Below are 24706 nucleotides of genomic sequence, written 5' to 3'. Positions count from 1 at the left end.
CTGCTGCAGATGAATAATGGCATTTCATACATGCATTCAATCAAGTGATCACACAAATGACAAGCTCAGGGGGGGAAAAGGGATCGAGGAAGGCTGCTGTCTCCTTTCTTTCCAATGCAGCACAACAACGCACACTCTCCAAGTGGTCTGCAGTAAAGACCCATGAATCATCAGTGTTTCTGGCTCGGTCCCCCCGTGAACTCGCTCAGCTCCAATCTTCCAGCCCAGGAATCTGGGCCCTCAGACTACAGTCGGCTTCAAAGCGATTTATAAACTCTCCCTGCAGCTCCGACCCCCTCGTCGGCGTCTGGCACCCGACCCGTTGCCTTTTATAGGCTGTGTTTTAATTGCAGAGTAAACATCTGAGTCAGTCAGATGCAGAGCAGGAGAGTCAGATAGGGAGCTTGGTTTGGCTGCTGTTGCTGATGTGGATGAGGAGGTGAAGGGGAGAAAGAGTAAGTGGAGAGGTGGAGGATGTGAGGGTTAGGCTTCCAGAGGTTTACACTGTTTTTCAGCATTTTTGATTGCAGTTGGTGTGATATTTCAGCAAGTAAAACATTTTATGCCGATTTAACATTCCTTACAAACCTAAAAACATGTTTGATCAAGTCACACAATTACAGATAAGAGCATTAACAACTGTCAGAATAGCTCAACTAGTTAAGGGCAATAAATGGAAACAGGAACGGAGAAAGGCCACTGGACAACAGATGGTCAATAGGGCTTTTTGTTCCAGCATTTCCTATAGATGACTGACCTCTTCTGGCCAAATGCAGAACAGCAGCCAAATGCATTATTTATGAGAGTCACCTCTGTTCTAACTGCTCCCATCTGTGAGCCTTGCCTCTGCAGATGTTGCTTAACAGCATTAAATCGCTAATAACTCATGTGGAAGCCATAACTGCTTGAGGATCACAATGCGGCCTATTCACGATCTATAAGTGAGCTTTGTTACTCACATCAGGGGGTGCCTTGGAAAGAATCTCATCTGAGCTTCGGGCGAACAAAACGCTCTATTGTCCTCCAACATCAGCCTGGAAATGAGCTAGAGACCATCTTCCTCTGAAAAGGTCAACCTCATCCTCCTACGTGACAGCAAAAAAACAGATTCAATATCTTTTCCCCTGCTATTATCTGAGGGACGTGACAGATTAAGAAGAAGCAGTCATTGTATCCAAAAAAAGAAATGCTTTAATAAAAGGAAATAAATACAGTGCTTTGGATGGCAGTTAGAATCCATTACAGGCATGGGTTATTGCACAGCTCTAATGACAGACAAAAACACTTTTCCAAGTTAGAGGAACAGTGTTACCGGACACAAATTGAACACATTTCATTCAATACACCCATGATGAAATTCAATGCTTATTTCTCTTCCTCACCCAGTGACTGACTACATATGACTGCGGCCCACATTCTATAAGAACATTTCAAGACACGTCTGTGACAGCTAGTAGTTCTTTTTCCTCAATGATGGCTTCAAACTGGGGTCAACAACAGTGTTGAATCTACAAAACATGTAACAGCAGACTTTCCCTGATGCTTATGGTGCCTTTAACAAGAAAAATATCCATCATTCAAAATGCTGTGCATTAAATGCTCATATGGTCAAAGGTTTTTTTTTTTTTCTTTCTTTAAGCAAGCAGAGTGAGTACAGTTGAAAATCTGTGCTTGAATTAAGAGTGACAAGAAGGGACAATATACAAATTTTACATACATTTTGGAAACAGCCAAATCACAAACACCGGCAGGAACATTGTTATAGCGATGGTCTGTCCACACTCCTACCAGACGCATTCGTTGTGTCAGAACCTACACAGTGTGACTTAAAGATAAAGAGGCAACGATGGAACTGTCCTCGTATTTTGCATTACATGTCTAAGGTCTCTAAAGTAAACTGCATGCCTGCCGTCCAAGAAATAAAACTGCTTTCTGCATCCAATGTAAAACAAGCTTAGAAAAAAATAAAATAAAATCAACAACAGGCCGTTTACGACGTAATTTCTGTGCAATTCATGCCTGATGTATGGGCAGGATCCACCAGATCAAATATAGAAACACTTTCGTAACCCTATCCCTTATCTGTCCCTGCTTCCAAACTACTTCTCAGTCACACATCTGGTCATCCGACAGGCAGCCTGGTTTCAGTCACTCGGCTTTTGCATAAATAACACAGACATTAAAACCGATAAATGGATTCCAGTCAGTGGTGGAGCAGTCAACAACAGCCCTTGATTGTGTGGAACAGTAAAGCAGCAGCTTGCACCATAGCAAATTAAAATAAGCTCTTACGTAACTCCGATATTGCAACAAGCAGGACACAAAGAAAATTTGACACTGATGATAATCAAGTCTGTTAAATGCAACTCACTTGAAGAACATTAATCTGAGAGTGATTCCACGTTTGCATCATTAGCAAATATCTTAGAAATGATTTAATTAGAAATCCATAAACAATCATGTGGTTGTATACTCAATAAAGAACACATAGCAGATTCTCAGATGTGTGTTGGCACTCACTGCAATGTCTTCTTGTTCCAACATCTATTTACTATCAACAACATGCAAACTGGGTATGTTTTCTTACTTCCCCCATGATTATTACTGGGCCTGTTTTTAAAAGGACCACATTTGTCTGGCATACGATCGGTCATTACTGGAGTGTTTGGTTTTTTTAGAAACTGCTCTAACAAACATAAGGCAAGAGTCATGTTAAGCAGCAAATGTTATTTTTAGAAAACAAAAATCATGATTTGCTGCCTCCAGTTGTCCACGTTTTCATATCTGTTCAGAGTAAATTTGCGAGTAGTGTCAGTCAGGCAATGAAACATGTCAAGTGGCTGGAAAATACACAGATGTTGTAACGTTAACTAAACCAGTTTTCACATGAATAAAAAGACAAGCAGACGCATCCATTGCTCAAAAGGGGAATGTGTGAATTGATCACAATAAAGGCAAACATGATACAATTAATCTTTGTGTGCAATGTATCACCAAAGCCTCCAAACAGAAAAACAAAAAAGACGCTACTTTTTACTCTCGGCCAATGTCTTTTTCAGAGTAGGAATTAGCCTTGGTCTTATGAAAGCCGAGCAGCTAATAAGTTAGACACATAAATGTTATTTGGCCGCATGTTTGAATCCCATTTTCGCCGAGATGAGATCCGGGTTTTCTACCCACAAGAGCCTGAAAATCTCTAGGAAAAATATTTCTTTTTTTAAGAAAAAATACATCTAGTACTACTGATTTCATCTGGATAGCAATATAAAGATATAGCACAGAAAGTTCACTCCATAACGTAGCCTGAATGTAGAAGCATGGAGATTTGATTGAATGATTGTGGTTGCTTTTGTGTGAGACCTCTTGTCTTGTAAATGACATCATCAAGAGATTTTTAGACATAAACTGAGTCAAAGAAAATAACTACACATGTCCGACCGTTGTTTAAGAGCATAGATATGCATGTGATGACACAAGCTTCATATGGTTGTAAACCTCTGTACGTGAAAGCCATATGGAAACTGATGCTGTCCTGTGTGATGTTCAGCTGTAACAGTTGTGTATAAAAGTGGCGCTTTGCTCATGTTTTCATTTGGTGCTCATCTATTTCAACAGTCACGTTAAAACCAAAAATAGCATGTTTGTTATGTCTTTCTTTGTACTTCCAGAACATTATTAAAGGGATAATGCCCTAAGCTTTTTAGAAGAACTAAACAGACATATTCTGCATGAATAATTTAATTTGGCTAATTTTGAAAGGCATTGCATTTGCTTGTGAGCATTGCGTTTTTTCCCCCGATGTAGTCGCTAAAGGTCAAAGATAAAACTATTTTTTTCTTTTTTAGGAATAATTTTCCCCCTCCTTCATGTAGAAAGAAAGGTTTAAAAGCACAGACACAGAACTCGAGGCCTCATTGACTTGAAGGTCAGGCAAAAGTGTCACAAGGCTCCAGAGTGAGTCTGCGGGAGAGATGCTGGATTGAAGCACTGATTCAGAGGGAACGTATGGACACTTTATCAACAGGCTGCAGCTGTTTAAGGTTGAAGACTTGGGGATGAAGTTAGGACTCTCTGCCTCTGGGTGCAACAAACTCCGATGCATCCAACTCATTAGTCTCATATTCCATGTTCATATGTAGCTTGTGGTCATACTGGCAAAGGGTGCACCTCCTTAGGGGTTCCTAGTCCAACACTGTCACCCTTAGGGTGCGCAAATGTGTACAAACTACACAAAAAGAGGCAAAAATGCACGTCTTGGAATTAAGTCAGTTTGTCAGTAATGACTCCCAAGTGGATCACTGGGAGCTATAGGAAAACAGATGATTAGCGTACTTGAACAGTTTGTGTGCATGAAAAATAGATGACTTAAGTTTATTTTCGTGCCTTGTTGACCCCCTAAGGGTTATAAGACACCATTCAAGTGTGTACATGTTGTAATAAATGTGCTGCTCAGTCTGGCTCCGGTGTATCTTCTGCCGGGTCAGAGGGTGGCGCCTTCTGCTTGTATATGAAGGTCAACAGGAAGAGTGCTATGTCATGTGAGCACCAGTAGCCCGTGTGTGAGGTCACCGCTGACCAATAGCGACTCTCCACCAGACCCTCTCGGAGCTCAAAGTCGATGCGTCGCTCCAGCTCCACTGTGAGACACAAATAGAGACATTATGACACCCACCAACAGATGTGAGACTTTCTCTACAACTGTTTAGTGACGGACAGGTGAAGTGAACTAACGTGATGTGTCAGCAGTGGGTGAGGTGGGCCGAGTCATGCTGGAGAGGCCGTACGCTGACTGGCTTTCTGTCCGCTTCTGCTCCTCTTCCTCAGCGTTTGCACCACCCTCAAGTCCTAAGGACACCGAGGGCTGGCTGTTGGAGCGGGAGAAACGTGAGAAGAGGATGCCTCCGATGCCCTTGCCAATGCTCGCCGCTCCTGCATTGAGTGTGGAAGGGAGAGAGAGAGATACACATGCTGAGTAGGATGTGGTTCAGAACAGGAAAAGAGCAAATGTAGTAATGCCTCTCCTTCTGTTTTTAAATACTTTAATTCAATTTATTTCAAAGTATAGGGGAAGCAGAATGCATGAGCCCATTCTCCATCTGTCCACATGATGGCACTGTGGATACAGTGCTGTCGTCACAGTGAGCATTTCTCATTACTTCAAACACTGAACCTCACAGGAGAGGCTGGATTTTACCTATGGACTAAGGACTACCTCCAGAGTGAATTTTAATCCACTCAGCTCTTTCTCTGGGCTTCCATTTGCTGTCAGAACACACTTCATTTCCCTTTGCTAGTTTTAAAAGCAAATGTGGAAAAACTGCATGACTCAAACAGAGAATATTTACTCATTTCTTCTCCACCCCAGAGACTTTTCACTGTGGTAGCCTTTCCTGACACGTGTAAGGACTCTTCTTTCTAAAAGACTGTGACTGTGACACTGACTAAGTGTGGACCAGAATTTTAGAAGTGATGGTAGTGTCTCACCCAGTATGCTGGCCTTGCCCAGACTGGTGATGGACTCTCCGTAGTGCCTGCGGGGGAGGACGGGAGAGGTGCTAGGGCTGGGGATGCTCTCAGTGTCGGAGGTTGGGTCTTTGACTGGGTTCAGGAAGGTGGGCCGGATCTCATCGTAGGATGTGGGGTTAGTGGCGCTACACCTGAGAGAGAAAACACCCCCCAAATATTTAGAACACACATACAAATAGTCTGTGAGTGTAAGAAGGATATGATGTAAGATTCTTACCAGTGTATCTGAACTGGTGCAATATTGCTGTAATGTTTGAGGATGAGGGGCTCCAGTCTGTAGGCCTGAACAAAGCAATAAAACTATTTCAAGTTGTCAAATACAAACAGTGAACATTTTTAATTTAACATCTTGACTGAGTGAGATACAAAGGTCTGGTTTCTATTAGCAGAGCACACCGGAAAAAGGCAAGACCAGTAAAAACAATTAACAACAATTTGTACTTAGAAATCTTAACCAAAATGTGTGTGGGCTAAGTTTGGAGGGTGGGGACTTGACTTCCTGTCATCACCCTGAGTGAGACAGAGCATCTGGGACAATCAGGTGAGACTGACCACAGGGTCTGTGGGGTGGAAGACATTGAAGAGCCTGCTGCAGATGGCAGTGGGCAGGATGTGGTCCTGGTGGCAGCTGGTACCAGGGCGGATCCCTCTCAGGGCCAAGAACACCGCCAGAGGAGAACCCATGCAGAAGAAGTTTTCCACCTGAGAGACCGAAGGTGCAAAGATGATATACATGTCCTAAAGGGAGTCTGCTCAGTCTTGGTAATGAATATCCTTGCAACAAAACAGTTGAAACCACTTTTATAATGTCATATTGTACATACAGTATAGTACGTTCACATAATGGCTCTTACCTTAAATTTGAGGGCTGGTGGTGCTGAGGGTTTAGAGGCTTCCAGTGTGAGGAGCTGATTTTCCAGCTCTCGCAACCTGTTTGAAGCAGAAAGGGGCACTGTGTTAACAAACTAGAAAAAAAAGAATAAGCTTGAAAGTCTTTTTTAAATATCCCATTATACATTATTACAACCTCAAGCTACCTTCATATATTCTACAAAATGATTCTCCCATCATTTATAGAAAACGTTTGTCCTCAAGCCAGTCATCAAGCTATCTCAGTACCACTCACGAATGAGTGGCCGCTGGAAAAAAACATGCTGTTGATCTAGGGTAATGGTGCACGCACTAAATGATAATGCACACACATGGTGACGCGTGGTGCAGAGGAAATGTATTAAAAGCCTTCCCCCTCCCATTTAAACATGAGGAATCACAATGCGCTGCTGCCTCACAAAAATAAACAGGAAACACAACTTGGACACCTGAAAATGGAGCATGAGATGACAGGCTCACAAAACAAACTGTAAAAGGAAGATAATTTTCAGGTCTGATACTGAAATTGAAGAAGAGAGTGGTTTGAAAGGTGTGAACAGCATGTACTATTAGTTCATACTGAGAGAAATATGTCATAATTTCAGTCCAAATTTAACATCCAGCCAGTTCATTGGTTGGTATTGTTGCTGCCTCGCACACTCACCACCACCCTGATTTATTATTAAAACATGTATTGTTATTAAAAGTTATGTCTCAAGCTTCAAGCGTCCTTCCAGCTTTACATGCAGTCCCTGGGGCCAAGCTTGGAGTTACTGACGGTCTACATTAGCAAGCTCTACCTTGTCCTCGTGTGCCGCAGCTGCTCTAAAAGGTGCCTCTCCTCATAGGACATCCAGCGTAGGTCCAGCTCCTCCTCCACAGCATGATGCTCCTGCAGACAGAAGCGCACAGGATCCCATCCGGTAATGATGTCATAGGTGATGACGCAGCCGAGGGAGTGGGACACAATGGACACTTTGCCTCCCCTCTCCTCAAACTCGGGGTTCCGGGAGCAGAACAGTGAGTACAGTCTGTTTAGCTCCTGGGTTAGGCCCTTGGTAATCTGGAGAGACAGACAGAGGAGGGTTTTTAGGGAGAAACAGTGCAGAGAATTTTGAATTCCTGGTTTCTATAAGTGTGCGCCTCTCACCTCGTCCCGGTAAAGGGGGCTGTTGTAGTACATGATGTCCATGGCACTGCTGTTGAGTAGATCTCTCAGTCCTCTTACTTTGTCTGGTGTTATTGAGTCTACCGTATCTACAGAAGCAAAGCACCAGTATCACAATATAAAAGTGCAGGTGGACTGTACTGCGTACAGAGTTAACAAAAAACACACTTAAAACTGCTCACACTTGAAGAACTAACCAAACAGACAAATGGAAGAAAACACATAAAAACAGACACAGTCTGACCTCCATCCAGTGCAAGTTTAGAGCGCCACTCGACAGGCAGGAACTCCACATGCTCGTCGTTGTACTCTGAAAAGTGCTTCTCCTCCATCTTCCTCACTCCCTCCCTCAGCCTGAACCGACACAATGAAGCCAAACATTCAAATACATAAAGGTGGAAGAAGTGCTTGATTTAGAAACAGTCATCACATTGTCTGGGCTGCAGTGTATTGGAATGATAGGTACTGAGTGGGTGAGTGACATACTCTACATATATCCACCCCTGCTACAGACTGACTGTTTGCACTTTTGTATAGCTTTTAGAAAGTAAAATTCAAGCACTTTCAAGGCACCTAAACCAAACATTTCAAAACTCTTGAAACCTTTATTGTCACATCTAAATTATTACTATATCCAACTGTTAAGTTTACAGAATCCCTTTATAATCACAGAAGTCAATGTATATTATCACTTTGTACCACTACTTCACCAGCTGTTTATATTAACTTTGTATGTTTTGTATGTTTGATCATGATTAATTATTGCTTGCTGATTTTGACGCCGGGAGGCAACAAACAAACACGACGGGACCATTTCATTTCAAATATTAAAATATTGTTGGTTTACAGAAGTTATTGTGGTGAAACACCAGATTATGCTGAGGGACCAAACTTTCTTTTCTAGGAGTATATTCGAATTCAAGCATAATGCGAACCTTCAAAACATAACAGTTAAAACTGAGCATTTTCCAGACTTTCAAGACTTTGCATGAACCCTGTTAATGACTGCTGGATGAGAAAAATGGTGGCCATTTCATTGCTCATTGTTGCAGCAGCTTCCCTCATGCTGTGCATGTGCGCACACGCACAATGGCTGCAATGCTACTAGTCCTATATGGGGCAGCATTAGCTTCCAGGAATCACTAACTGCACAAAGAGAATGAGGGTGAGGCAGGGTGTTGACATGGGTAAATGGAGGCTGAGAGAGGCTTTTAGGCGACTGGTCTGTGAACAGGGCACCTAAAGCAGGTTTGCATAGGACTATTTGCAGGCTAGGGTGTCTGCAGGGGAGCTTCGATGCTCAGAGAGCTGAGCGCTGCATTACAGGGCTTTCTGTGTTGCGCCCACAAGGACTCCCTAGCCTTTAGGTTGGCATTAATTGGGTAGTGGGCTTTGACATAGTAGATTTAGCTAAAATGGTCGTAAAAGACATTCCCTGTTTATGTTTTAGAGCATAATAATGCCCTAAACCCCCCATAATTTCCTCTTTCGCTGCTGCTGCTGAAAGGCACAGAGCTGAAATTAATTTGGGTTCTAAATAAAAAAACAAAGCAAGGAACTATATAGACATGTCAGGTTGATCTTTCCTCTTGGCTGAGGAAAGTGTGCATGCTGTAATCCACAGGGAGCTGGTAGTGAGGCTTAACGTGCTCTGCAGATTGACTTGGTCTACTTTACCTGCTTAGCTGGCCTAAGCCGCAAGCAGTGGCCAGACGATGACTTTGTGACACAGAGACACACATGGCTCTGGCCCGTATGTTCTGTATGACTGCCTGTAATGCTCATGGCTCAGGGCCAGTAAACTGCTGCCATTTAGGGTCAGATATGTCATTACACAGACCATCACACAAATACACAAAAAAAGAACTTCCTTGTTACATCATTAAGCCTTTGAAAGACAAAGAGAAGTCGACAGGCTGGTCAGCGGATCAGTTTGTGGTATCACGCCATGATGACAGTTTCGCTTTTTGTGCCAAAGATATAAGACATCCATTTCTGGAAGTCGTAATAGCATCTCAGTAAAACGGGAGGAAATGGAAATTTCTGCGTGCTGCTCAAACACACTGAGAAGTTGGATTTGGCACACATCAAAGCACAGGCTTGAAATGTGTTTTAACTCTGAGATAGCATGAGTCCAAGTTGACTGCATATGTACATTTCATTTCGAATTTACACAACATTAGAATGTAAAAGTGTTTTTTAATATTTCTCTTTATTGTTTCTGAATTTGCTTGTGCTGCGGAGCCTCACTAAATGCAATGCATCTGGCAAATGTGTGTCCTTGTTCCCCGTTTTACTCGAATTTCAGTGCATTGTGCTTTCTTGGCCACCGTACTGCAGGGAATTTAACAACACAAAGTATAAAATAAGAGAACGGCGGAGAAGACAAAGAGCGAGAGAAAGATGGAGACATAAGGGGAGGAGAACAAACAACAAGGGCTGCAGGTGCAGTGTAATTCAAACGCTTAAATAACAGCTGCTAATACGTAATGAGCAGTGTCTACATTTTTCTGTGAGAACAGAAGTTGTGCATTACAAACATAAATGTTTTACATACTTGGCATGTTTCATCAGAACCTGCCAGAGAGGTCGACATCTGACAACCCTCATCAGTTATTGAAAAAAAACACAACATGCCATACAAGCTTAGCCAGAAGGCCAGCAAAACACAGAAAATGCTATAGCTCTATTCACAACCACTGAAAGGAACAAGATATTATCATGACGTAAAAAAGAAGAACAAACTGAACTGTCTGTACAAAAGCCACGTGAAAAACAGAACGAGAAGCGTGTCTGAAAAAGGAGAGAACAGGAACAAACAAACTTCACGGCAATTCAAACATCACATCATCCCAGTGTGATTCTTCTCAACTCAGACTAGATTTGGTTGTTGTGTGATTAAATTTAAACCTGCCCGAGCGCCTTCACAAATTCAACAAATGTGTAAATGGAAGTGTGATCTGTGGTCTTAATGACATAAAACAACATGCAAAACTCACATTCCAGTGTTTTTAATAATGCGTCCCTGGTCCATCTTCTGTCCAATCCCATGGACCACAAAGACAACGTGTGTAGTCAGAGGCGGTCTGTCCTCAGGTGAAGCCTCCTCAACATAACCCCGATGGAGCCGTGTTCCACTGCTAGAGGCTGGAAGAGGACAGAGGACAGGGTTGGACTATTTCTTATTGTAGCTAGGTGTTTGCTTGTGTTTTTTTACAGTCAGAAAATGAATAATTTTCATGATATTTTCTGTGCTATATTGCTAAATACACACATTTACACTCTGTTCTCTTGAAGGTTATAAATATCTCAGTGCTGGTGTTTAAGTAACGTGCTGTTTTGGTCCAAAGAGGCCAGTAGGTGAGACACTGCTGTGACTGTGGCCCGAGACTCTTGTCGTAATGTGCCTTGAGGGTTTGGTGTGTGTCCTAATTTAGAACCTATAGTCTAGTCCAGTCACGCGCTGTGCGGCAAGGTGACAGGAGCCAACGGACTTTGCTGCTGTCTGGATAGCACTAAGTAGATTTCCCATCACTGAGCATCTGTGTGTCGGGGGAGACTGAGATAACAGCTACCAAAACCTCCTCTTATAACCTGTGAGAAGGAGATGAAAATGAACTGTTGAGCTGGGAGACTGTAGATCAGATTAGATTCATTCTTACCGATCAAACATCGGACATGGGGTCAATCTCCAGTTACCTTTTCACTTACACTTGAGCCATTTGATCAAAGCTAGCTCCTGATAATGCCAGATGGACACAGTGTGATTTTCTGGGTTAATCCAGTTAAGAGACTGAACTGTAGCCAGCCACATTTAAACAACTGTTGAGTAATAGCAAACGGCAGCACACTGTGAACTTGTGCATTTGATGTACAGCAAAGTGGGAACATGTGAGGACCGATTGAAACAGAGATGCAGTTAAGGCCATGCTACCTCTATAGGTGGCAAAGAGGCTGGCATTTTTTAGGTTTTTACTGAAATATCTTGACAACTAGTGGATGGATTGCTATGACATTTGGTGCTGACATTCATGGCCCCCACAAGATGATTTCTTTGCACTGCAAGTAATAGATAAAAATTTTATAAATAACCTTTAACCAAAATCAGCATTTTGGTTATTTGACCAATATGTGCTAAACTAATGACATTCCCATGAGGTTCAGCCATACTCCTAATTAGCAACTGCAAGTTAAAACAAAAATAAGACAGTGATCATGAAAATTATATCTGCTGATGAGATAGCATGGCATTTGACTTGAACCAACGCTTATTGCTAGTGGGGCTGTAGACTTTTATTCCCAGTCTACCTGAACACAAGTATTTTATAAAATGAGAACTTCTCTGTCCTGGCCTCTGGCCTTTTGTCCACACACACCTGCAGTTTTAGGTCACTGAAAACAGAGCTTTTAGAAACTCCTTCCAGGGTGAAGATGTCTAGAAACTAAATTTGCAGCCTTGATGTGTGGACAGGGAAAACAGATTGAATGTAGTTATAATATGAAAGACAATGACAGTGTGTACATTACAGACCTTTGGAGAAGCCCAGCTTCTGGGTGACGGTGCGTGCAATTTTGGAAGTGGTGGCATCACTGTAGAGGTATACCTCATCCACGCTGTGCCAGTCCACATGGGTCCGACTCAGCTTCAGACTGTGGATGGCTGCAGGGGGGCAGTGAGAGAGGAGTGAGTGTATAAATGAATTGACAGAGGAAAGAGAGGAGGGCAGATGGTGTGGGAAATCGGGCATAGAGAAGTGGAAAAAATCAGGGAAATGGGAAAAGGTTCACTGATACAAAGTGGTTACAAATTTCCAGGTAAGTACAGAAGGAGAGAGATTGAAGACATTGTAAGAATTACACCAGGTTGTGATCATCCTAACTGCAGTGTAAAAAAGCTAAAGTCTAGGATCAATCTATTGACACAGCTCAATCAAATGCTCAATCAAATGCACTCTGGAGCATTGATCTGCAGTTGGAAAGAAAAACACATCAAACTATCACATACCATGAACACACGTTTCAGCTCTTGCTTGTCTGTCCTGCTTGTGTATCATCAGACAGAAGACATTTTATACTGCTGATATCTAATTTCACAACACTTTCCATTCAATTTGTCTCAATGTTGTTGCTTCAGAGTATAATGCAGTGACTAGAGCAAGTAAGAGCAGAGGTACGGCTAAAGAGGAGACACCATTTGCTACAGAAGAGCCATAAATGAGACTGGTTGACTTGAGAGAGTTATTCATGTCTCTGCAGCATGTCCTTTAAATGTCCAATGCAGTTGAGTTCATCTGGATAAAACTGGTAGACAACTTTGGCGTAGGTCCAGGGCACAGTCATGGCTCTTTGTACTGCTCTGAACCAATCTGGGGATTAAACCCCTTAAAAATGGCATAAAGCACTTGAGAAATAAAATGTTCCAGATTACCATTTTGCAAGATGGTAACAACCCAGTCCCACAAACAATGCAAAATGAAAAGCTAGAAGAAATGCTATTATTGTATGATTATGGTGCTTTAAGATACAACTGAGAACCTAAGACTGACTGAATGTCTTATGTACAGTACATACTGCATGTAGCAATCATAAATGAGTAGAAATGCCCAGGGAAACACTTGTGTTATGTGTCAGACCTGTGTGTCCCTTTCCTCTCATTCATCCTTTAATATTTGGACATTTGTTAGACATTCCTTGGCAATACACAGATCAGGTCTAAAGGGCAGTAGTGAGACAAAAAAGGTTTTCTCTTTCCAATTCCCATGTAAATTATTAAAACAAGATATATATCGTGTGTTTGTGTGTCACATGGTGGGGCAGGCTAATTTCTTCATTGGACAAACATGACAAAAGGGCCAACCAGCACCTTAGCTGCGACCTGTTCCCTATGACGGTAACCAGTGTGGAAAGGAAAGTGTGTTGAAGTAAAGGGCACTAGTTAAATGTGAAATAACAAAGGGAGGAACATTTTCCCACTCAGATAAAACAGTAAAGCTCCTAAGGGATCTGAGGTGAGACATATGTTTCAAACCAGTTTCCTCTGTTTCCATTTACCTTTGCAGATTCTCAAATGAAACCATTCAACAGCACAGCAAACATATGCTTAACCTCTACCACCACAAAGAATATCACTACACCACTCTATGACAGCCTTAGCAAAGGGCAATGATCGACTCTTCTGCAGAGGGAACCTTTCACTAGTTTGGGTTCGTCTCAAACAGTTTAAAGTGGCCTCCTTTCCTCATCTACATTATGGACAAAGGACAAAGGGACAGTGGCAGCTGGCATGAGACCTACGCACTGTTATCATACAAGGGTGGGTGAAGCCACTTCAGACTGTTGAGCTTTATTTGTAGCCGATGACCACTGTAAAACAGGGGGTGTTAGTCCAGTCCAGAATATATATTGAACCTTTCCAGTCAGTTGGCTTCATCAGTAAAAAATATTAGTTTGATGGGTTTGACAAGTTAAAAAGTGGCCAGTACGATGGAGTGACACTTACGGGTTGCACAAGGACACTTCCTGTTTTACAGTGAAAGGCGATGCATTGCGAAAGAAACTGAAAACAAGGGGACTGAAGAGTGCAGAGGAGCTGGCAGTCAACCAAGAAAGATTTAAGAGTTTACTGAGGGGGTTCTTTGACAAAGCTGTGGCCCATTACTGAGGGACACAGAAGGAGGGCGAGGGTTAAAAAGTAAGGGATGAGGTGCAAGCAAACTGTGTGTGGGAAAGTTTGGGAAAGATGCAGGAAGCACAGAGCTGGGAGGGGGCGACAGACATGAAAAAGAAGGGTTCCTCAAGCTTATCATATGTACAATGTGTTATGATGTTGGTCTGGGACTGTGAAGAGTGGCAAGATACCAGGTCCAACTTTTTCCTGGCAACAGCATGACAAACATCGTCTACAACCCAAAATGCCAAAAAAGTTCGAATGCTGTAAATAAAACGGAATGGGACAATTTCCTAACCTTTTTTGTCAAATACTCAATTGAAATCAGTGCAAAGACAATATGTTTAATGTTTCACCTGATCAAATTCACTGATTCCTGTGAATATATGTTTATTCTGAATTTGATGGCAGCAACACATTTTAAACGAGTTGGGACAGGAGCAACAAAAGACTGGGAAAGTTGTCTAATGCTCCAAAAACACCTGTTTGGATCATTCCACAGATAGTTCATTGGTAACAGGTGATAGTATCATGATTAGACTGTTTTCAGAAAACACAGTTTGTTTGAAAAGGATGGCATTCTGTTTGTATTTACATAGTGTTCAACCTTTTTGGAGTCAGGGTTGTACACTCCCTTCATTAGGGCTTTCCCACCTCTTGCATGGAGGGACAAGACAGAAGACTAGAGGGATGTTAATGTACTGCTCTTAAGTGTACTACTTGCAGTACTGTAATACTCTCAATCCAGGCAGGAAATCCACAGGTTTCTGTTCAGGTCTATGCAGGACTTTTGGTCAATGGCCACTTAGATTTGCTATGAGATGAGGACACACACCCCACGACCTCTCTGTTTAGTATTTTTGATGAGGGTCAATACACCCAGAACTAGGACAGTGATGGACCTCTAGGAGGGTGACTCTACACACCATGTTAGGGGGCTATAGTGAAGGGCCACAATAGCTCCTCTGTGCAGCTCATCACTTGTGCTTTGCTCTCAACAGAGAGCTTTGTTCACTGCTCTTAGAGCGAGAGCTGGTGATGGTGGTTCATTAATGATGCTCATACTGCCAGAAGGGATGAGAGAAAGAAAGCAATGAGAGAGAAAGTGGGAGACGGGGCTGGGGAGATAAAAAGGGGGAAAGAAGGGTGGCTTTTTGAGGACCAGCTTATCTATATCATATCCACTGGTTTAAGGGGTCTTGCCTCAGTAGCTGAGTGAACCATGTTTGTCTGCTCACTATCCCAGCGAGGAGATGAGAGACAGATGCAAAGGTTTCCTCAAAAAGCAGCAACGGCAGAACTACCAAACTCTGGGTCACAGCACAAAGGGAGATGTTCTAGCAACTAGGCCCAGTTAAGGCTGCAATGGAGAAGCGGGAGATCAGCCTAGATCCATTTTATACAACCGTTTCTAACTGAGCCTAGGTCTAGTTCTAAGTATTAGATTGAACAGGTCTGAACCACAACAGAAAGGAAAATCTAGTTCCATAAGGACCTAGGATCTACTGGGAGAGAGGATACAAGCTAGCAGATCTAATACAGCAGAAAAAAAAAGAACTTGGCATTTTACAGTACCTTGGCAGCGTTTGCGCTTGTGACATGTAGTTTTAGCACTCGTCTGATATCCACTCCATTTGAACAGAAAAGGGAGGTAAAAAGGGGGCAGGTGGGAGAGAACTAACAACCAAGAGAGAGTGAGTAATGGCCATTACCCTGGTGTCAGTCACACAGGCTACCGCTGTCATCACTCTTGAGCAGGCCAATCTATCAAGTAGCGCTGCTATCAGGTTACCACTTCAAGGCCCCGGAAACAGAGCCTGCACTGGTCACTGACAGAACCTGGTGGCTGCAGGTAGATGTCTTGAAAATAACCTCAAACAATGCCTTAGTAATAGGCCGGGGTACACGTAAGCCTCCAGCAGAAAATGCAGCGCTGCTTGACATATGATGACTGAGGTAGCATCTGTTTTACACTCATCACAGAAGTCTACTGTCTTCACTGTAAAGACCAAACATGTCAGTTAACCACCATTTCTTTAAAATCTTAAACTTCTATGTATGTGAATTTTTGGAAAACATTTTGTTCATTGAATATTCAAAAACATTAAGTGGAGTAAGTCCTTCTTCACACAACAAATGACTACAAGGAGAAAAATCATCAGTCATAAAAAATACACCTATATTGCATGTAAAGTGGCACAAAGACCACATATTAGTTAACATTTCAAGACCTTTTGCAAAGATGTGAAACACAAATATACAAACGAACAAACACCACAAAACCTTAAAGTTCCTGACAGCATCTAGCAGTAGCTGTACTAATGTTTCCATTTGGGCTAATAAATCATTCATATTTTGTTCCTTAGAAATGTTTTACAGAAACATACAAAGAGATCTGTAAGAGTATAATAATACTCTGTACAGATGAGAAAAACAATATACGAGTGGTTCGGTATGATCTTTCTACAGAGAAAACAATGGCTGAATTGAAGCATTTTTAGAGAGTTTTTTGTTATTTTCTTTTAAAACTTACTCTAAGTTAATAAATGTAATGTAAAAACACAATTCATGCCCCCGTTTCGTAATTCTGCTTCAATATTGTGGCAATTACCCGGACTGAGCTAGGTTTTCTGTGAACAAAATTTAATCAGCCTCTTCAAAAAAAACAAGTCTATGAGAGCCAAACAAGTTTGTGTGGTATTCCCGTAATGACATACACAACAACACAAACATGAACACTAGTAAAATTCAGAATGATTGTCCTAACTATTACATACAAATCCAATTTTTAAAAAGGTGGATTGTTGTGTGAAACATAAATAAAACAGAATGTGATAATTTTCTAATCTTTTTTGACATATGCTCAATTGAAAACAGGACAAAAACAATATATTGAAAGTTTTCCCTCATCACCTACATTGATATTTGTAAATATATGAAACACCTTTTTTTGGAATTTCCAAATCAGTGGAAAGCGGATGTCTTGATCTGACATTTAAAAAGACCTCACCAGCATTTGTTAATCAAATCAGCAAAGTCTACAAGCCTCAGCTCAGATCTGACTAAACCATTCCTCCCGTGATAACACAGACATGACACTTGCAAATGTCAGCAGTGTCTCCCTCAGCGGAGGTGAAAGGCTGAGGAGGGGGAGAGACCTGCTGAGTGCACAGGAAGTTTGTGTGCTGTAAAAGCTATTACTGAAGTCCATCTGGGCATTACAGCACTGATGGATCCATCCAGAAATAGGTGTTTCCTGATGACTAGACTATCTGCTATCCACAGAATCGTCATATGGGTGTACTGAGGATCAATCCGTCTGCGTGATAGTGTGCAGTGTATATGATCATCCTCTGGGTTTAGATCACACTACATCGCTCTCAGGCCATCTGAGAGCACAACCACTAATTTCCGGATCAGACCAAACAAATATAGCTATTGTTGTCACAGTGAGTAGAAGATTCAGACAATCACGTGTCGATTAAGGGTAAAAGACCTCATATCTTAAACACAAGTTATTTGAAATTTAAGTAATATCCGACAAGGAGTAAATAAACAGTTAAACATTCCAAAAAAATCCCAAGAGATAGTCATTAGATGAGCAATTTCTACACCTTTTAAGCATGCATCAGTCATTTAACGTGCAGTGTTCCAAGCCCCATATGATGGCTAAATAAGTATGCAGCTGATTACATGGTGTACGCAAACTAACTTTTGCTTGTCTTGCCTTCCCTACCTCAAACATACCAAAAGTGTTATGCCGACAGATGACCCCGTGGGCAGCCCGCTGGCTTAATTTTTCCTTGACGTCTGAGACGCCTGACTGACTGGGACACACCCTGTAGTTTCCACCATAGGCGTCTGCTCTATACTCCCATACAGCACAAACACAAATCCAAGAAGCTTTAAGTGAATACACGGGACCCTCTTCTAATTTAAGGCTTTGTTTTCCATTTCGTATTCAGTCCTCTGAACATTACAAATAGCATTTTCCTCAGTCTGGCTTGGACGATCTGCTGTTTGAAGCTGGCCAACGGAGATCTAAACATTAAAAGACAATTTATAAGATCCACCAACTCTAATGCCCTTGTGGTAACAAGAAAACAACTAGAAATGTTGATCAGACAATAGCACCTACACTGACAATTGATCTTTCTTTAGCATAATACACGATGTCATGCATAAGTGATGTTATTTATGATTTTGCGTTCACTGTTTGTGAAGAATTAGCAGGAAAGTACATTAGTATCATGAGAGAACAGGACATTCAGGCACATTGTGTACATAGCAGCGCTCTGCCCACATTGTGCTGTTATGCCCGCATAGCATGCTGGTATGTCCACCATATGTCTCCTGCTTTACCAACCTTTAGTCTCAGCGAGCTACTCAGACACAAGCAGAAAGGAGAGAGAGAGTAGCGATAGGGAGGGGGAGAGATAGCAGGAGTAATGTGTGTACTGCAGTAATGTCTGAGCACAGCTCGCTGGCTTTATGATTCATTTATCTCTTGTAATGCAGTTCAAGGTAGCCGATTTATGGCTCCAAATGCTTCAGATTATTAGTTCCAAGATAAAATACTCTACTGTAAAGGCTTTCTAAGATAAAGACCAAAACAATACAAATTAACAGGATCCATCGCTCCTTTCAACGCTCTGCTAAATATAGGAGTGGAAGACAATGTGCCAACAAAGGCAGCAGGAGGGTTTCAAACAGATGCTCCATAATATTTCAAGTTCTACGCATTAAAGGATATTACAAGAATGTAAAAATGCGAATAACACTGGGTTTCAATAACATATATTGTGTAAGGGTATGTACGTATTTCTCACTACATGATATGGTGAGTGGAATTATACTGAACTACTCACCCTTGCAGTAATATAGCTCACTGGACAAGCTATGGTCATATGATCTGTGTTGCACAATGGAGGGACATCCAAGTGTCACACAACCAATGTGTGTGTGTCCTTGCAATATATTTCACACAACTGGCAAGCAGATAATCTGACTATGACCCCTCCGTCCTCTGTGACTGTTTATATACCTGCTTCAATGTACTCGTCTTGTTGTGTACATGCACACGGGTGCTCGTGCGCTGGGAGTGACCTTCCAGTTTTGTCTCGAAACTTCTGTGACTCAGTTCGGGGGTGGTAGCAGTGGCTGCGTGACACGAGGAGCGACGATGCAAGCAATGACCAACCTAGTGTAACCACTTTGCTCTGCTCTGGTGACGTCTTTATTTATAGGCCTGAGTTTATTCAGTGTCCTGACATGTCAGCTACAGTGCAGTGTACTGGACACACGCACAAAAAAGACTTTGAGCGATTAATAGCATTTTAACAGTGACTAACGGTCAGTTTGCAGTTGTTATTCAAATACAACCACACAGGTTTACAGAAAATAAGGATAATTCAATAATTTAGACTAATTGCTTATTTAGGCTGACAGTTCTGAGTTTTGCATAAGTATTCTGGATTATAATGGTGACGTTTTGTTGCACGTCTCTGTCTCTCACACACTATTTGCTCGGTCTTTCTAACGCAGACCAAACATTTTCTCACTCCCTTTTAACAGTTGCTATATCTTTTCCCGCTCTGCTCCTCTATTTATCTGCCACATTCACACACCCACACATTCATCACCAGTGAAGGTCCTGCAGATCTGGCTGCCTTAAGGAGACTGCTGAATCAAAGGACCTCTTTCTTATTGCCTTTCTCAGCTAAAGCCTGAGCCAGCCCCTGCGACAGGGGCGTGCCAGAATGTACGAGCTGCACCTGCCCTACACTGGGAGCATGACGTGACAAAACCTGCACTCACGTGAAAGGAGGCACCTGCGCCATTCATTCCTCTTGGCTGTGCATCGATACTACAGCAGGCAGGGCTGTCACATCATTCACCAATTATGACCCATAAGGCCTTTCTTCTGGCTTCACTGCGAAGACCATGACTTTATTTTTTAATGGAATTTATGACTAATAACACCTATGGGACCATTTCGATTCCTCACGGCCTAACTCAGCACTACAAAGGTGCTCTTTTACAAGATACTGCCTGCCTGGAATAAAAATACTGCAGAGTTGTGAATGCAGCAGTGAAGGGGCATATCATTTTTGTTTTTAAGTGAGTCAGCGATGTTTTGGCCTTTTGTTTCAACCTCAAATCAAACTCAGAGTCTATGATAACATTTACCCTCAAATATAGTTAAAATTATAAATTATATTACAAGCTTATTACAATTACTTTAGTTACCAGAACGGATGCTTCAGTGTTGTGTTGTTGAAAAGAAGTTACACAGACAGATTCTAATTTTTTTCTAGATTTGAGGGCTTATGCCACACTAAAATCATACTAACACATCCTTATTCTTCTATTCTTCCCCTTCCCCTTCTCTCACCGTCTTTGCTATCGACAGTCCTGACCACCAAATCCGTCTCGAAGGTGTCCTGCATTTGTTGCCCCCGGAAATGGTTCAGGTGTTCCTGCTCGATGAGGTCACTTTCCTCTTCTTCCAATGGGAGCCAGGTACCGTCAATAAACCATTGGCCTCTCATGACCGGAATGTGGTCTTGTTCTGTAAGGCGGCAAAAACAGCATGGGGTTAGATACAAAAGAGGGATGATCATTTTGTAGCACCTAAATAAAGTAATTTTACATTTTGTTTTGTGCTTTATATGTGAAAGGTTCCCTCTGCAGTTTTCGACTGCTCACAGCGTTACAGAGCTGGAAGCATGTGCGTGCGAGTGATGTGGTACACACTCCTGACAAAGGTTGCAAAATATTCCACCAATCTAAATGTGGGAGGAGGACGCCAAGATATGCAGCAATGTGCTAACAAAACCTGGGAAGAGCAAGAATGAAAGCTAGTTGGACGTAACAATGCTAGATTTAAAACGCAGCTTGCAAATGCTCTAAAGTTCATGACAGCTCGAGGATATGCTCGATGCATTTTGCTGACAAAACATAAGTTTTGTTTGTTCACAAGAAAACTCCACAGGGGATATTTAAGGAGAACTCTTCCTCTGTGTTACAGTAGTGCATGACTTAGACTTTCAGACTGAGTTTTGGATGACATAAACTGACTTCATTCAACTCAACAAGTCTGGCAAATCCAGGAGGGCCAAGTCTCAGTAGCTTATGGAGTGAGGCCAGTGTTGATTACAGTCTTGAGTGACATTATTAGCTGATTCTCTGGAGGTGAATAACAGTGTAAGTTTTGAATGTAGGCATACTTTGCAAAAGACAGGGCCTTACACTTGTATTTACAGATAGAGAGGCCCACCACAATGTTAAGACTAAGATAGACACACAGAAAAGACAGCTGATAGAGGCTCACAGAAGGTACTATTCGCTCATTTGTTAAGGTCTGGCCAGAGAAGATAAGTCTCAAGTCTGTGGATGAGTGAAACGTGACCTTTTCCCCTTGTTTGCTGCAGCGTTTACATGTTAGACCATTAACAGATTACCAAAAAATACCAAAACATCTTCCAAAAACTTAATTTTTGGTATTTTTATAGATGTTTTACTTCTTGGATTACATTATATAAACAGCCCCTCCACTTCACATCTCCCATTACATGAACTGTCCACTTTCTCCCATATTGACATGGCTTTGGTTATGTTTAAAAATCATCCTCTTGTATTAGTTTCCATCTTAAATGTTGTGCATTGGGGTCTTCAGTGTTAACATGAGACTATGCTAACAGTGGTGCAGGCCAAGCTGAATAGGCACAGTGAGGGTCTGAGCTGACTACAAAGGGCTTACATCCACAGCATGAACATTCAGGAAAATAACTGCTTCTCTAAATGTCACTTGGCGTTAACCTTCAAAAGAACCAGCTACCCATGAACCCTTTCATCGAGGTCAGGTTTTCAGAGGCTTCTATAGTGACCGCCTTCATTTGTTCACTGGCTTTTCCTGGAAATATCCATGAATTAGTTAGCACAGATCAGCTGAGTCTAATAGACTGGCTCCCTCGGTTGCGTAGATGTTCCCAAAAGACCAGGCTAAGTAATTACTTGGCCGGTGAGAAAAAACTGCAAAACAATGCAGGACTCAGCAAATAACTTGTGTGAAAGAACAATCAGCTGCTAGTCTGTGTGACTCTCATTGATCTGTGTGTTGTCATCCATTACACTGCAGAATATAAAGTAGATATGAGGTACAGTATGGGCATACTTAAGAAATTATGGACGTGCACTTTGTGATGCTGCCACTGAGACCTGAAACATCATTTGTGACTGATGCAGAGCTAAAATATGGTTTGTTTTTAATGATACTCACGCTTCCAATAAACAGGACTGCATTCCCTCTCTTTAACATCCACCTCATACAGCCCTCCCCGGACACAAACAGGCTCCACGTTGGTTTCAATGCTGTCAAGGTCCCTCTCGTCTGAGGACACGGTGGATGTGTCCAGGGAGCCCCGGCCTCCGTGCACACTGCTGGTCCTGGTCTCCACCGGCACCGCACCGTTCAGCCCCTTGCTCTCCACGCCGTTATTACGGCACTCGTCCTGCCCAGCGCTGACCTGGGAGCCTGCTGCACCAGGGTTCAGCTCACAGTATTTCCGAAACATGAGCTCGATTTTAAGGGAGTCGTGCCCGACAAAGGGCTTCCACGTTTTCTTGTCCTCCTTGTAGAACCACCGCACCTCTTCCGGACCGAGCTCCGTGACCACCTCGCTGAAGCGGTGCCTGGAGCTGTTGGACCGCGACCGCTTTCTCCTCTCGAACAACGGACCAGCGTTGTTCCCGTCGTTGTCGCTGTACTCCAGGGAGCTGCTGTCGAGGTATGCTGTCGGGGAGCCCAGGTCCAGCAACAGCCCGCCCTGGGTGCTGTGGTGTCTGGCGTGGAGAAGCGGCAGGTGTCCGTCCAGTCCCGACTGGACTGAGGACATCCCTGCCTGCATCGCATCGTCCATTGGACTCATCTCGTGACAGAACGAGAACACATCGCTTCCCAGTTCCCACTCCTTGTTGTTGTTGTTGGTGGCGTCGACGCCGACCGGTGAGCCTTTACCGTCGGTGCTCAAAGAGGAGCTTAATGTGGAGGTCTTGGTTGTAATGTTGAAACTGGTCATAACTATCTGAGCAGCCCAGCCTCACCACCTCCTCGTATGTCACTTCACCTGAACAAACCTCTCACAGTTCTCCGCAGCTATCACCAGGTTTCATACTAGTCAGCTCTAACATTAAAATTCAAACAAAATTAAACACCTCCTGACAAGCTCCCACCGCATTTCCTTGAATACACCGCAGCTGTCGCTACATCAGCCTGTTAGCTTGCTAGCTAGCTAAGCTAATGAAGCCGGTTGGAGAACTCCGCTGCTAGCTAGCAAGTCTGTAACGTTGCAACCGGAAAACCTGTTCACCCTTTTTTCCCTCCTCCTGTATCTAATAGAAACCTGTGTCGAACCACTTTCCCGTCACCGAGTCTCGTAACTACATCTTGATAGGAGTAGTAATGCAGTCATCACACTTTCAGTGTTCCGGGTCTCTGTGGATTTACTGATTCATTCGTTGTCCAAACAAATCTTGCATAGAGACAGTAGTGTAATGTGCGTGTGTGGCTTGACAGCTGACGCATAGATCACAGGATTCCGTCGTGAACGCGCACGTAGAAATTGCGCAAACGTGACGGCATGTTTTTTTTCGATCCCTGTCTGTTCATATAATGCATTGTTCTTATTCTGCACTAGATGGCGCCAAACGCTTATTAATGGTCATCGGCCCTGATTTAATCGTTTCCAACATGTCATTGGCTTTACCTCACACTAGAGGGCAGCAAAGACCTACTCATTATAAAACTAATTCCAACATCCCATCTGGCCTGCTTCTTTTGCAGTGATTACAGCAAATTCACTCTAAAAAAAACTATTGCAAACGACTGCAAACTTTCTCATCACAGGGGTGGACAAAATAACAGAAACAGCCTAATACAGCATCACTGCAAACTTTCAGCCACAAACACCTTTCTGACACAGTCTCAATGCAAATTCCTCTTTAAAGATAATTTTCCATAAAATAATATTGGTATACAATTGATATGATTTATTTACTTGTACAGTGAGATACAGTGTAGATAGATACAATCACCCCCTATAATAAAAATCAAAATGAAGCAGAGACCAACAAAGTAATTGCCTCCCAGTTTAAGTCCTTTGGTGTCGTTGAACTCCAAAATCTATTTGTGATCTATCTGTCCTAGTGTGCAACCAGTATGTTTACATCTTTGTGTGCGAGTGCATGAGTACAGTGTGAGTTTGTGTTTGAATCTGTGCACGCATGTGCTGGTTTGTTTGTTTATGCAAGTGCATGTGTTTGCATAATGTGTGTTTTGTGTAGCGCCGTTTGTGTGTGTGCTGCTGGTCCAGGTGATCCTGGGGCCGTGGTGTGGTCTGTGGGGAGAGAAGGAGAGGAATAGGAGAGAGGCCCAGGCAGCTGTATTTGGGATAAACAGACATTACCCTGCTGTG

General features: G+C 42.6%; 1 protein-coding gene across 2 annotated transcripts; it reads right to left on the bottom strand.

Moving 5' to 3' along the window:
- Window positions 1-1173: 1173 nt before the first annotated feature.
- Window positions 1174-23761, bottom strand: ddhd1a (DDHD domain containing 1a). Of its 2 annotated transcripts, XM_041954410.1 has the most exons (14): window positions 22513-23761; window positions 20626-20802; window positions 15807-15908; window positions 12096-12224; window positions 10564-10711; window positions 7809-7918; window positions 7547-7653; window positions 7197-7459; window positions 6381-6456; window positions 6079-6228; window positions 5744-5808; window positions 5485-5657; window positions 4732-4929; window positions 1174-4637 (listed from the first exon to the last, which is right to left on the bottom strand). In XM_041954410.1, exons 1-14 carry the CDS (start codon window positions 23309-23311, stop codon window positions 4450-4452), a joined length of 2685 nt encoding a protein of 894 aa, XP_041810344.1. In that variant the 5' UTR covers window positions 23312-23761; the 3' UTR covers window positions 1174-4449. The 2 variants fall into 2 exon arrangements, with proteins under 2 accessions (XP_041810344.1, XP_041810345.1); XM_041954411.1 differs by lacking the exon at window positions 15807-15908.
- Window positions 23762-24706: the final 945 nt, after the last annotated feature.

Source organism: Chelmon rostratus, chromosome 15, assembly GCF_017976325.1.
Source record: "Chelmon rostratus isolate fCheRos1 chromosome 15, fCheRos1.pri, whole genome shotgun sequence".
Classification (NCBI taxonomy): Eukaryota; Metazoa; Chordata; class Actinopteri; order Chaetodontiformes; family Chaetodontidae; genus Chelmon; species Chelmon rostratus.
The sequence above is the reverse complement of the archived record's forward strand: the minus strand, read 5'-3'. Positions and strand labels throughout refer to the sequence as shown.